The sequence below is a fragment of the Aythya marila genome, assembly GCF_965140915.1.
Source record: "Aythya marila genome assembly, chromosome: 8".
NCBI classification, from domain to species: Eukaryota; Metazoa; Chordata; class Aves; order Anseriformes; family Anatidae; genus Aythya; species Aythya marila.
In genome coordinates, this window is record NC_139049.1 from 15,163,714 (window position 1) to 15,178,371 (window position 14,658).

General features: G+C 40.7%; 1 protein-coding gene across 8 annotated transcripts in view; it reads right to left on the reverse strand.

Annotated features, from left to right (window-relative positions):
- Positions 1 to 14,658, reverse strand: part of PLA2G4A (phospholipase A2 group IVA) — a 121,070-nt gene that overhangs the window by 11,767 nt on the left and 94,645 nt on the right. For all 8 annotated transcript variants that reach the window (XM_082765974.1, XM_082765973.1, XM_082765976.1 and 5 more), the window contains 5 exons: positions 14,472 to 14,586; positions 6,910 to 7,047; positions 6,472 to 6,564; positions 3,198 to 3,269; positions 764 to 1,006 (listed from right to left, as the gene is read on the reverse strand). In XM_082765974.1, the coding sequence (XP_082622100.1) occupies positions 764 to 1,006; positions 3,198 to 3,269; positions 6,472 to 6,564; positions 6,910 to 7,047; positions 14,472 to 14,586 (661 nt within the window). The remainder of the gene's footprint in view (positions 1 to 763; positions 1,007 to 3,197; positions 3,270 to 6,471; positions 6,565 to 6,909; positions 7,048 to 14,471; positions 14,587 to 14,658) is intronic.

The following is a 14,658-nucleotide window of genomic DNA, read 5'->3' on the forward strand; positions in this document are numbered from 1 at the left end:
GTCATTTTTTCCTACCATGAATCTATTACCCGCTTTCCTGCCTCTTTTACAAGCACTATAAATATTAAGATTACCCAGTTGTAAACACCTCTGAGATGGTAAAAATATTTAGAAAGTGGAGCACAGATGGAAATTACTATACAACCACTCAAAGGGATTTGTTACATTAACAAATCTACATTAGAGACTGTCTGCTACTTAAGCTTTTAAACGACATCTGGTATTTATTATTGCATAATGACCAACTAGGACAATCTGTTTCCTCTGAACAGAAAATAGGGGCTGCAGTGACTGTTATTATTATGAGGTATGGTTGGCAGTGCTGTGCTGCCACGTGAGAGCATAGAAGGAATGGAGATTTGCAGTTCCTATACTTGAAGGATGTCAACAATAAACCCCAAGCATTGCAACTTGAATCACAGAAACTGTGTGTGGAGGCTCCACAAAGTATGCATCTTCCCATATAACTTTTCTATGGGGAAAGTCATATCGTTAACTCAGTGCTCTGTTGCCTACCAAGGAAGAAAAAAGAAAGGCACCAGTGCCAGAAGAATACTCAGAAATTCATAGGCTTCCAATGAGCAGAGTATAAGTAACACTGTCTACAGGAAATCTTCAAAATACTGATCAAATATGATTCCTAATTCTGTGCAGCTGCTGTCCTAGCCACCATGCACTTCACAGTTTGAGTAAATGTTACCACACTGAGGAACTCACAGCTTCACAATAAATATGCAGCAACATGGGCTTTCTGCGAACTAACCTGCTACGGCTGCATCTAGTTCATCTTCTTCCACAGATTCCTGAGTTAGAAGGTCTGCCAGAGGAGAGAGTGGGTAGCAGCTGTTGAGGTTCAATCCCAGCATGAAGTTGTGCACTTTTCCAGCACGCCCTTCCCTGGTGTTGAAAAGGGCACTATCACCCACCAAAGCCATCAGCATTCGCTGCACCCAGCTTTCTTGGCTGCTGTTCTGATATTCTTGGTTTGCCTCAGAATTCTCAGTGCCTGTAGAGGAAAATGAAAATAACCAATGGTGAGACTGTTAATGTGTGGAGTATAAACCAAGATCTAGAAAAATCAGGGTCTAGTAAAATAAAGGACCTATTACAAAGAACTATATCCTTCTTTCAAGAAGCTATGGATTAAATGAAGGAGCTTTGCTGCAAGAATTTTACTAAGAAAACAGAAATCATCCTCTTACCTTCACAGGCCAGTGAAACTTCTCATTGCGGTACAGTAGTGTAGATGTGTCCATCAGGAAAATATGCTGGGACTGTGTTAGAGGACCTGAACTGCTCTTAGTTAGTCTGGCAAGGGCAATGAGGATTTAACTTTAGCTGTGCTGACAGCCAAAATGTAAACTCTCCTGCCCTCAGGTAACAAACTTGAATCAGGAATGTCCATACTATGCATACCTAAATTCATCCTGATGTGCATTACACCCTCCTCCATCCTTTGGGTGTAATGCAAACTGCTAGAAACAGCTCTCCTTAAGGAGCCGAAGTTTGTCCTCTGAGTCTTTTACAGAAGCAGATTCAGTTATTCTCCTTAAAACATCCCTCTACTTTGTCCTTGGAAAATACCACTCTTTTAGGTTTAGAAAGAAACCTTTGGGTGGACTCTGCTCAAAAAGAGGTCATTTGTATTTCACTTTACTGCAAGCAGTCACAGACTTAGATGCATTCTTTGCAGCCACAGTAGATACAGGGTACATATAAAGTTGCAGATACTAAATATAAATTCTGTAATATCTGTATAAACAAGAATGCTATCACACAGCAATTCTACAATATCTGAAAATATCATTTAAAAAAACTATAGACTACAATGAATATTAAGTTCTAATCAAAGAGTACAATAAAATGTCCAAACTTGGATGTCTATAGCTAGATAGATGCTATAGACATTAAAATGACTTGGACTGGTGTTACCTTACATTCATAACCTGTCATAACTTGACTTTTTTGATTGTTTTGTGTAAGAAAATAATGCAGGCTCAGGCTTTTTATATAAACAGAGAGAAAACAAACATCAAACACCACAGGGTTTTGAGGTCCAACATCTGTACAAAAGTATCCTATAGAATTAAGAAAGATTACTAAGTGCATACAAATCAGCTTTGTAGGTTGTCCACTACGGCTACAAACTGAAAGAAATGTAGTGTTTCTTGCTGCTGGCTTATACAGTGCTTCTAGTACTTAAACAGGAAATCTGCAAATAAACATAAGATGTGGTATCACCCACTCTCTATTATTTTACACATAAGGGGAAGTGAAGAAGTAATCATTCAGCTGAGCTAATGACCCAATCACAGTCTCATTTCACAGAATTTTGTTTTCTTCCTGCAGATCCTAAAATTACAAAGAAGAGCTTCATTCCTGTCCTTGCTTTAGTTTTCAAAAAATAATCAAAATTTTCAGGTGAAAATCACTATTCTCCAAAAAGATCATCAAATACAGAAAGCATTATTAGAATGAGATAGAGAACCTGACTAAAATCACAGACCTGTAGGTGGTTCAGGTGCCTAAATTTTTAAATAGGGTCTTTTTTTTTTTCCCACTGTCCAGTATTCCATATGTGCTTGTGCCTCTTTTGGGAAACTGGATTTGGGCACTGTTTAAAACACTGTGCCAGCTTGGAATTCCCTGTATCAGATGTCATTTGTACTGGAGCTAAAAGACATCTGTGAATGCTGTAAACAAGAAGTAAACCATTCTCAAGTATTTGACAAGTAACCCTTAAAACAACGGGTAGAGCTAGTTTGCTGTGCTGATAACAATTCAAACATGCCTCTGAGCACAGTATCTTGCTGGACTTCAGGAGATCCCTGACTCAAAAAGGCTAATTTTTGGATGTACATGAAATCTAAGAGCACTGTGAAGCCTTGTTGTGCTGATGCCAAGACTGAAGACATGCAAGAGAATTTGTCATTGATTTGAGCAGCAGACATGAGGCCAAGCCAAAGGCCTTCTAAGGTCTCTTGTTCAAGATTTCTCTATTTTGCTGAGCCACTGGCTTCTTTAAGACCCTTGTACTAAGCAGGCAAGTTTTACTATTGGTATAAATGACCACCCTCTTTTCCAAGGGACTCTTGATATGACTAAGAATGGGATTTGACAATCCACAAACTTGAATATGCTACAAGAAAGCTGATGAAGAAAGTAAACCATGAAATAAAATGTGGTGATTTCCTTACCTTTTGGATGCTGTGATTCATCTTCACTGTCTGAACTGTCATTACTTACAAGGTGCTTTAGCCTAATATTTTCTGTTGAAAGAAATAAAAAATTACTTGAAACTGCTATGACTTAATTGTCAAAATAGCTAAGAAGTTTTTAAAAAAAATAAGGCATAAAACTGATACTTTTCATAACAGGAAATACAGCTAAGAGATTTTATCTGTTGTGGACATCTCTATAGTCAGAATCTGATCACAATATATTGGCTTTAGTTTGCAATTTTTGGATAGCTCCTGCACTAAGAAGATAAGCCAAAAGGCTGAGAAAGCAAAAGGAAAATGTAAAGCAGTACACACCACCTGCTACTTCATCACGTATCTGATGCATTCACCTTAAATAAAATTTATAGTTTTTATTGTCTCAATAACTCCTAGCAAACTTGAAAGACAACAGGAGTTCTGTGAATTCAATACTAATTTTTGAAAAAAGAAGAACACAGCCTCATTCATACATATATGAACCCATTAAAATAGTGGGGAAAAAACAAAAGCCAAGAGGGCTATTAAAGTGTTACTCAAGTATGTCTGAAAAATAAAGGCCAGTGCAGTTACAAAGGCAGAGGAGACAATTGTTTTTACCTCAAAACATGAAGTGGAAGAAATAAAAACAGAAATGAAGGAACTCCTCTGGCAAAAATATGTATTTTGTTAGAGTTAAAGCTTTGTTTCTAAAATAACCACAAAGTCATTACAAACTGTTCACCACTATCTTGAGAATTATTTCAATGTCAAAAATGAGTATGGAAAAAGAAACTCATTCCACTCCCAAGTGAAAATGGATTATGGACTGACAACATTATTTTTGCTGAAGTCTTGTTTATACCACATATAAAGTAATTAACCAAGTTTAAAATTATGGAAGAAAGTCTTTCTTGAAATACATTCAATTTTCTACGTTTTATGAGCAGCCTCATCTTGGAAGCTCATATTCTACAGAAACTGGAAATGTAAGCTGAGGTCCAGTGCTGAAATTGTATCAAAGAGACCTCTGGAAAATAAAACCCTTTTGTTCCCTAGTATAATGTATATTAGGAATTATCTCTATAATTCAAATTTGGAACCAGTTGAAATAAACTGAATTGGAATGAACTTGATTGTATGATCAAGTAATTATTTTTCCCAAGGAAAAGTGAAAGTAAATAATCATCTACTTTTTCTCACAGAAGGCTAGTTTAGATGTTGGTCTCTGTTGGGCTCACAAGGGGAGTGGAGGGACAGGCGCTGAGCTCTGCTCTCTGGGGACAGCAACAGGGCCCAAGGGAACGGCACGGAGATGGGACAGGGGAGGGTCAGGCTGGGTGTTAGGAAAAGGTTCTGCACCCAGAGGTGGTCAGGCACTGGGGCAGGCTCCCCAGGGCAGTGGTCATGGCACCAAGCCTGCTGGAGTTCGAAGACCATTTGGACAGTGCTCTCACACACAGGGTCTGATTTTTGGGTGTTCCTGTGTGGAGCCAGGAGTTGGACTCGGTGATCTTTGTGCGTCCCCTCCAACTCAGGGTATTTTATGATTCTATTCTATGATGGCACACACATCAATTAGTCTGTAATTTCTATCATATGCAGTATCAAAGCAATGGCAAGTTTAACTGTAGTTTTTGCTCAAGGATAAAATCTGATTTCTTACAGGCATACTAGGTTGAAAGAGAAGATTGAAGAGAGATTCACTGTAATATCAAGTATAAAAAAATACAGCTTTGTTAAATAAAAAATGACAAATAAACACAAATGACCACCATTACTGTTTTTTTCTGAAGAGGATTATGCCCTCTTAGACTTGCATACAAGACTATAAGAATACCTACAGAAAGAAAAGAGCTCCTGTCATCATCTATTTTTCTTTAGATACTTTTTCTTTTTAATACTTGGTAGATCTTCTCAAACACTACCCAAAAATATCAACAGTAGACAAGCATACACAAATGCCTACCATGTACGAATTCTTAAGCAATAACATGAAAAACAGGTAAAAATAAACACCGGTGACCCCAAAAGGAAGGTAACAAGAAGAAATGCAATTTTTGGACATCAAATAATCTCTTTAAAGCAAACCCCATGAAAAATTGATTATTTATTGCTTCTACATATGAATAATACCTGATGTGTGCAACTGTGTCTTTTCTATGTCCACTGGCATTTTGCCATTCACTTTGGTGGTACCAAGATTTTACTGGGACATTTGCAACTCCGGCAACAGATTGTGGTTCTGCTCAAATCAGTATTTTCACATCTTATTCCATATTTGTGCATACTTTTTAAAAGTTTATGTGAAATGAATACAGACTTTGGCCAGGGATGGGAGATAAAATTCTGTCTCTCAGAATCTTAAAAAGCATAACATAGACCCTTCCACTATCAGTCATTGACAAAGATCCTCCATTAGTAGGCGTTAACATTCACGAGGTGTACTAGAAACATGATCCTGAAGGAACAGGTTTCATTTTCATCCATAAATAATACGGTATCAAACAACTGAAAAACATCTATTAGGAGAGAGATATAGCTTAGGAGTTTAGGGATTTATTTTTTAATCACTTCAGTCTGCACTCTCTCTCCACACTTTTAGAAAAATCTGGCTAGTACAATTTATTTTTTGTTTTAAAGACATTTCCCTGTAATGCCCTCTGAATAGGAAAAACTTATAAAAGAAACTTTTTCATTATCAACAACATTCTCAAACAAAGCATAATAAAGTCTATCCCAAGCAAATTGCAACTCTTTTCTTACAGTTATTTTGCCATTTGAGCATTAGCAGTGGAACTGAACTCACTGAATTAGTAAGCAAAGGATCACATACCAACAGCTTGTGGCTAGAAAGGAATAATCTAACAATCCAGAGACTATAAATTTTCTTTTTACTCATTTAACTCCTAGAATAGCAAAGTACAGTGTTTAGAAATTTAGAAGTAGCTATTTGTCATCTTTTAATCTCCAAAAACTAGCAAAACATAAGAAAGGGTGTTGGAATCCGACCTCAATGAAAATATTAGATGGACATATTCATGTGATGTTCATTACCTCTGATACTGATCAGAAACAAAAGTGAAAGAAAGAAAGAAAATTATTAATCCTTTTTCCCTGACCTCACTAGCACCTAGCAATACCAGTAGTTAAACTTCTTTGCATTACATATTCTCAAAATGACTACCTGCACAGGGCCAACCTTCCACAGAGAATTCACTGAATCTTGTTAGCAGTTGTTTTGCTTAGTAGTACAAGTGTTTACTAAAATTACCTAATTCTTCTTCCATGGTGGGACCTTTATTTTGGGAATTGGAGACACCGAGCACTCTGTTAAATAATATAGAAAATGCACTGCCCCAGACACCTGAAAAGGAAAAGTAAACAATGAATGGAGGCTGGTAGAAGGAAAAAAAAAAAGAGAGAAAAAAGAAAGGAAAAAAAAAAAAAGAAACCACCACTTACCGCACTATTTAAGTAGTTGCTTTCATTCTGAACAGACCCCTGATTTTAGAACAAACTCAGGTTTACCAGAAACCAAAACCTCAAAATTTCAACCCATGTTTCTGAAATCTTTCAAACGTCTAGCTTCCAGCAAATAGCAAATTAATAACTGTACTTCTCGTTTTATTCTTTCTGTGAATGCATTTAAAACCACTACTACTCAACGCTACTGAAATTAGTTTTAAGTTTCCCTCTGTCGCATACTCACCCATTAAGAAATGCAAAGGATTTTCATTGTACTTCTTCACCACTGTCCCCATAAAAAACTTGCTTCCAAACAAATCAGGAGACATAAAAGTGCCATACTTTGCCATACCAATCTCATATGGACTGAATTCCACCCAGTCTGCAAAATAAGAAATAAAAAGTTTGTTCTGTTAGCAATATCAATCTGAAATAGAGGATGAGCATACCTGAATGAATAAGACCCTGTCCAAGGAAAGTAACTGACGGTAAATTAAATGCTAAATTTACAGCCAACAGTAATGACTCTTACATCATGCAAAGTCAAAAGTTTTATTTCAAATGAAGAACAATCTCATGCCACAGTGAAGAAAGAATTCTCATTCTCTTTTATCACAACAAAATTTGGTGGAAAAATAGAAGGTTGGAAAAACAGATGTAAAAAAGTAGCCATCAGGAATGAGAAAAAACAAAATGACATCTGTTTTTCATCTCATGCTTCCATGCAATTCCCCATCACATGAAGTGCCAACATGGCAAAGTTTTCTTTTCACTGGGATCCTACCAAATATATCATCCAAATATGCAGATGAAGACAACAAAGGCAGCAGAAACATTGTTTGAAATCACAAGGAAGGTTGTTATGTTGTGAAGGATTACAGAAGAGGAGACATTTGGATTCCATCAAAAATAGTTCCCAACAAGAAAATGCAAAGCTAAGAGACAGTCAAAGAAATTATTAGTACCAAATTATGACAATAAAATGTTGTAATGTTGTTTCTGATTCAATCCAAAAAACTTCAAAAGCAATTTCCATTCTACAGTGTATGTCCTTTTGGAAAATGGATTTTTAGCAGACTTTGAAATATTTTCTTTGGTACCAGTGGAGTTGCTAATATCTGAGAACTCACTTCAAAAAGTGAGCAAAAAGGAACAAAAATATGTTTTCATTATTTCATTCAATTGTCTATCTTAACTTCCACATTTTTAATAGTCATCAATTTGACTGCTTCTATAACTAAATTAGAAAAAAAAAATTCTGAAGCGGAAAGTCAAAAGAAAGAGCTTTAAAAATCCCCCCAGGTCATAGGATGCCATCCACTCATCCAGGTATTCAGTATTTCCATTGAAATGTTAACCAGAACGTTAACCACTTGTACTGAAAAGGAAAGATTTAATTATGACTATTGTGAGTTTCACTGGTGGGGCAACACTATCTACATTGTCAGAGACAACATCCTATTTTCCATATCAACCACACAAAAATAAATTTTCATTGTTACTGGAACAGAGGGAAATTCCTTTGAAGACCCAGTCCAGGAATTTAAAGCTATTTCCCTTTGAGTACCATCAACAGCAGTTGGCAGATATATATTTCAGAACCATGTTGATAATTAAACTATTTAGAATTAGAATTAATTTTATCTGTGATAGTCCACCTTTTTTTTTCCACTAAAGATGATTATTTCTCAAATCATGTACCCCACTCAGGAAATAAGATGTCTGTCTTAAAATTAAAGGACTTTAACTCTGCCATTCCTGAAGCTTCTTGAGATAGTGGCCATTCAAATGAGCAGGACTTGAATGTCCCAAGACACAAGTCTCTCCCCGAAAGTCAGAAAGTGAGAGTGGAACCCCATACAAAGAGAAATACTTGGTGTTTCAGGGAATTTCTGTCTCAGTTAAGCAGGTTAGTTCCTTGCTAGTGGCTTGAGCCAAAATGTACTGAAGTCAAAAGTCTCAGTCGTGCTCACTGATTGCAGTTTGGATGTGGTCCTCATGTAAGAGCATATACATACCAGCCTTCAGCTGGCTCTCAGAAGGGAAGACAAAGGTAATAATTTCCCAACAATATACACCTAGCAGCTTCAGGATAGGGCACATAAATGCATAGACAGCACTCACACACACACACACACTCACACAAATGCTGATAGCTACCGTCAGTTTACTACAAGTAGTTTCAAGAGCAAAACCCTATAATCCAAATTTCAACTGGTCTGGCATTACAGCAGTAGGAGAAGTGGCAAATGAGGCTGTTAGAGGGATGGAAGCATGCAATACCAAAGCCAAACGTTAAATTACACTCCCCTCTTTAACACTGGATATCAGTATCTCCTTATCATTAAAGAAGCTATCTTAATAATAATAATAAAAAATAAAATAAAAAGCTATCACTTAACTAAATCACTGCAATTATGTTCAGTTATAATGATTATTGCAGTTCTGAGTATGTCCGGAGCAACCAGGGTCAGGAATACTATGGGCTGGGAAAACATGCAGAGCCTGGGGCATGAAAACTATTACTAGCTACATGAAATCTTGCACCATCACTTCTCAAAGGAATGTTACCTGATATAATTAATGCATTTCAACTTGAAACAACATGAACTCACCTATGACTATAATCTAGTAAATAAGAAAGTGTAAACATTTTTATTCAAAACCTTCTACATACTTCATACAAGAAGTAGCTGTTCAGTTCTAAAAGGAGAAAAGAAGCTTAAACAGAAACAATCAAGATCTAGCATTCTATATGATAACAAATGTGATGGTCTCAAAAAGGGAAAACAAGATCCATTGACAGAGGCAATGCCTTTTTTGTAAGCTTGAGAATGATAAGGCTTGAGAAACTTGACCAGCCTTCAGGTAGTTCTGGACTTCTTTAGAGACCATTTCCAACCTTACTGATTCTATGATTATTACTGAAATATCATTTTGTTTTTTAGAAAGAACAAATTAGGAACCCAAATAAAATTCCTCAGAAAACAGAAGGTCATCTGTAGTGGGTTTACGTGGCAGGGTTTTGGTAGCAGGGGGACCACAGGGGTGGCTTCTGCGAGAAGAATCCAGAACCTGCCCCATGTTAGGTAAGGGCCCCGCTGCTGGCCAGAGCCAGGCCAATAAGCAAGGTTCTTTGCGCCACTGTGAGACCATATTTAAGACAGGTAAAAAAAAAAAGTTTTGGACACAGCAGCTGGGAGAGAGAGAGGAGTGAGAAACAGCCTTGCAGGCACCAAGGTGAGTGAAGAAGGAGGGGGAGAGGTGCTCCAAGCACTGGAGCAGAAGTCCCCTGCGGTCTGTGGTTAGGACTATGGTGAAGTATGCTGTCCCCCTGCAGACCATGGATTACCACGGTGGAGCAGGGTTCCACGCTGCAGCCCATGGAGGAGACCATGGTGGAGCAGGTGGAGCAGCACTGACAGAGGCTGTGGCCTTGTCGTGGTTCCGCTCGAGTGGGCAGCCGAGCTCCACCACAGCCGCTCTCTCACTCCCCCTCCTCAAAGAGGAATGGGGAGAAAATATGTGAAAAGGGCTCAAGGATTGAGATAAGGACGAGAAAATCACGCAATAATTATTGTAACGGGCAAAACAGACTCGGCATAAGGAGATAGTAAGATTTATTGCCTACAACTAACAAGCGAGAGAAGTGAGAAAACAAAGGAAAGAAAAAAAAACAAAAGCACCTTCCCCCCCCATCCACCCTTTTCCACCTCCTCCCCCCGAGCGGCGCAGGGGAACGGGGAATGGGGGTTATGGTCAGTCTACAGCACTTCTTCTCTGCCGCTCCTTCTCGGTCACTCTCGTCCCCTGTGCTGTGGGGTCCCACCCACGGGATGCAGTCCTTGATGAACTGATCCGGCGTGGGCTTCCCACAGGCAGCAGCTCTTCCAGAACTGCTCCAGATATGGGTCCGTACCACGGGGTCCATCCCTCAGGAGAAAACTGCTCCAACCTGGCTCCCCTACGGGCAGCAGCTCCTGCCAGATCACCTGCTCCTGCGTGGGCTCCTCTCCACGGGCTACAGGTCCGGCCTGGAATCTGCTCCGGCAGGGGCCTTCCACAGGCGGCAGCCTCCGTCGGTGCAGGGCCACCTGCTCCACCGTGGTCTCCTCCACGGGCTGCAGCGTGGAACCCTGCTCCACCGTGGTACTCCATGGGCTGCAGGGGGACATCCTGCTTCACCATGGTCCTCACCACAGGCCGCAGGGGACTTCTGCTCCGGCGCCTGGAGCACCTCTCCCCCTCCTTCTACACTGACCTTGGTGCAAGGCTGTTCTCCCACTCCCTTGACTCTCCCGGCTGCTGTGTGGCGCAGCGTTTTTTCCCTGTCTTAAATATGCTCTCACAGAGGCGCAAAACAACATCGCTTATTGGCTCGGATCTGGAAAACAATGGGGCCCTTCCCAAACATGGGGCAGCTTCGAGATCTTTCTCACAGAAACCACCCCTATGGCTCCCTGCTACCAAAACCTTGCCACGTAAACCCACTACATTCCACCCCTCGCCTCTGTTAAAAGCATATTTAAGACTACTCACAACATACTCTTACTTTACAATTATCACAACAACCTTCACGAAATTCACTTAAATCAAAACGAAAAAGAATTCACCACACCAAAATAAACATAACATCATCACAGCACCGACAAGGTGGACATTTTACACACACACCACCCCTCGTCCCTTCACCACACTAACATATCACAGTTACTGCTTTCTTAATTCTTCACAACTTGTACATTCCTAACAATCATCCTGCACATATTTTTGCCCGTTACTTCTACTAACTATCATCTTATCTCAAATTCCTTGAGCCCCACGTTGGGCGCCAAAAAAGACTGTCGTGGTTCCGCTCGAGTGGGCAGCCGAGCTCCACCACAGCCGCTCTCTCACTCCCCCTCCTCAAAGAGGAATGGGGAGAAAATATGTGAAAAGGGCTCAAGGATTGAGATAAGGACGAGAAAATCACGCAATAATTATTGTAACGGGCAAAACAGACTCGGCATAAGGAGATAGTAAGATTTATTGCCTACAACTAACAAGCGAGAGAAGTGAGAAAACAAAGGAAAGAAAAAAAAACAAAAGCACCTTCCCCCCCCATCCACCCTTTTCCACCTCCTCCCCCCGAGCGGCGCAGGGGAACGGGGAATGGGGGTTATGGTCAGTCTACAGCACTTCTTCTCTGCCGCTCCTTCTCGGTCACTCTCGTCCCCTGTGCTGTGGGGTCCCACCCACGGGATGCAGTCCTTGATGAACTGATCCGGCGTGGGCTTCCCACAGGCAGCAGCTCTTCCAGAACTGCTCCAGATATGGGTCCGTACCACGGGGTCCATCCCTCAGGAGAAAACTGCTCCAACCTGGCTCCCCTACGGGCAGCAGCTCCTGCCAGATCACCTGCTCCTGCGTGGGCTCCTCTCCACGGGCTACAGGTCCGGCCTGGAATCTGCTCCGGCAGGGGCCTTCCACAGGCGGCAGCCTCCGTCGGTGCAGGGCCACCTGCTCCACCGTGGTCTCCTCCACGGGCTGCAGCGTGGAACCCTGCTCCACCGTGGTACTCCATGGGCTGCAGGGGGACATCCTGCTTCACCATGGTCCTCACCACAGGCCGCAGGGGACTTCTGCTCCGGCGCCTGGAGCACCTCTCCCCCTCCTTCTACACTGACCTTGGTGCAAGGCTGTTCTCCCACTCCCTTGACTCTCCCGGCTGCTGTGTGGCGCAGCGTTTTTTCCCTGTCTTAAATATGCTCTCACAGAGGCGCAAAACAACATCGCTTATTGGCTCGGATCTGGAAAACAATGGGGCCCTTCCCAAACATGGGGCAGCTTCGAGATCTTTCTCACAGAAACCACCCCTATGGCTCCCTGCTACCAAAACCTTGCCACGTAAACCCACTACAGGCCTGTGGAGGACTGCTGCTGGAACAGATTCCGTGCTGGACCTGTAGCCTGTGGAGAGGAGCAGTTTGCTGCTGAGGGATGGACCCCGTGATACGGACTCATATCTGGAGCAGTACTTGAAGATCTGCTGCCTGTGGCCAGCCCACACAGGATCAGTTCGGGAAGGACAACATCCCATGGGGGGACCCCACGTGAAGCAGGGGCAGAGAGTGACCGAGAAGGTGCAGTGGAGATGAAGCATCAGGGACTGACCACAGCCCCCATTCCCCCATTCCCCTGTGCCACTTGGGAGGAGGAGGTAGAAAAGGGTGGATGGGGGGAAGGCATTTTTGGTTTCTTTCCTTTGTTTCTCACTTCTCTAGCTTGTTAGTAATAGGCAATAAATCTTACTATCTCCCTACTCTGAGTCTGTTTTGCCTGTGACAATAATTGTTGAGTGATCTCAGTGATCTCCTCATCCTTATCTCAACCCTTGAGCAATTTGTGTCATATTTTCTCCCCCTTCCCATTTGAGGAGGGGTAGTGAGACAGCGGCCATGGTGGAACTCGGCCACCCACCCAAGTAAAACCACCACATCATCAAAAACCAAAATAGTTACACATATGTTCAAATGAAAAGCCTTCAGACTTTTAAGGAAAAACGCAGACATTCTTCTATGAAAACTATAAATTCATTTACAACTTTGTTTTCTATTATGAACAAATTTTTGGCAGCAACTCTCCCACATACTCTTTTTCAGAAATCTGGATATTATTTGATTTCTAAATCTTGGGCAAGCTGCTTGGTGCTTCCCTTCTCAGTCACAGATAACTACATAGGCATATATATTCCTGTGTTTGTACAGCACCTAGCAAAACTGGATCGTTTCTCAAGTGAGGCTACTGGATGGCACTAAAAGCTGTGAAATAAATGAAAGCAAAAGCCTCTTTTATATTACCAACAGTACTTTACACTGTGCAAGAAGTAAAAAGGAGTTCATTTTTAATTTCAGTCTTCTTATAAAGAAGAATAATCCTGCCTGTCTGAAAACGTTTCCCTTTTACTGTTTGATATATTAATGTTAAGCAGCTTTCTGCTGTTGGAGAAACACCAGTTTTTTATTTTGACTCCTGTAATCTGCTTACCTACTTTCTGTATAAGCAACATTCTTTTCAGTTGGTAGGAAATCTTTTTTTTTTTTTTTTTTTTTTTTTTTTTTTTTTTTTTGTAGAAGATAGAGAACAAAGCTTGGTCACCACTTATCATTCCACAGAAACCGAAAACAGTGGTAGGACTCATTTCCAGGGACAAAGAGTGAAAAAAGGCAGTTGATCTAAAATACACTCATTTTGTCTTTCCATTTTACTTGGTAATACAGACAAGTAAAGATGCATCTTAAAAGCCAAGAAAAGGCTCAATTCCAGGATTTGCCATGAGGAATATGCCTATTCAATATCTATTCTCTAAAGCCTGTAACTCTGATAGACAGGTGCCCACATACTGCACCAACCAAATTAGTATCCACATAAGGATCTGTTTGCTTACTCCTGAGTAACTCCTTGTTATCAGATTCTGCTGTCAGATTCCTAGAAGTCACTGAGCACATGTCCATTTCCCCATCATATTCTAAAACTATCACAACTGTCCTTCTGATGTATTGCTTTGGTATATACTTTGGCATCACAGCTTCCTATTCTTGTTTTAAATTAAATCTCCCTGTAGTTGGTTCACAACAGTGTGAATTTTGTTAAGCCCCAAGGAATGTTTAGTATCATGCCAAATTCTTTCCTAACCCTTGCCATGACAATAATAATTTCAAAGTGTACCCAAGTTGCATGATGGAATTATTCTCCGAAGTTTTTCAAAAACAATCACGCACATCTCTCTTCTTTTCTCAAATGACTCCACACAGATTGAAAACATACCTGCAAACATAAGCTCTGAGACATCTGGTTTGACATGGAGACATGTAAAGAGTGGGAGAGCACACTGTGCTTTATTGATTTTCTCCTTCATGTTACTCAGAGTGGTGTCCATTCTCTGCACGAAAAGAAAGAAGTTATGTCCAAAAGGATCCTATAACAGCCTGCTGATATTTCAGAGACTACTTTT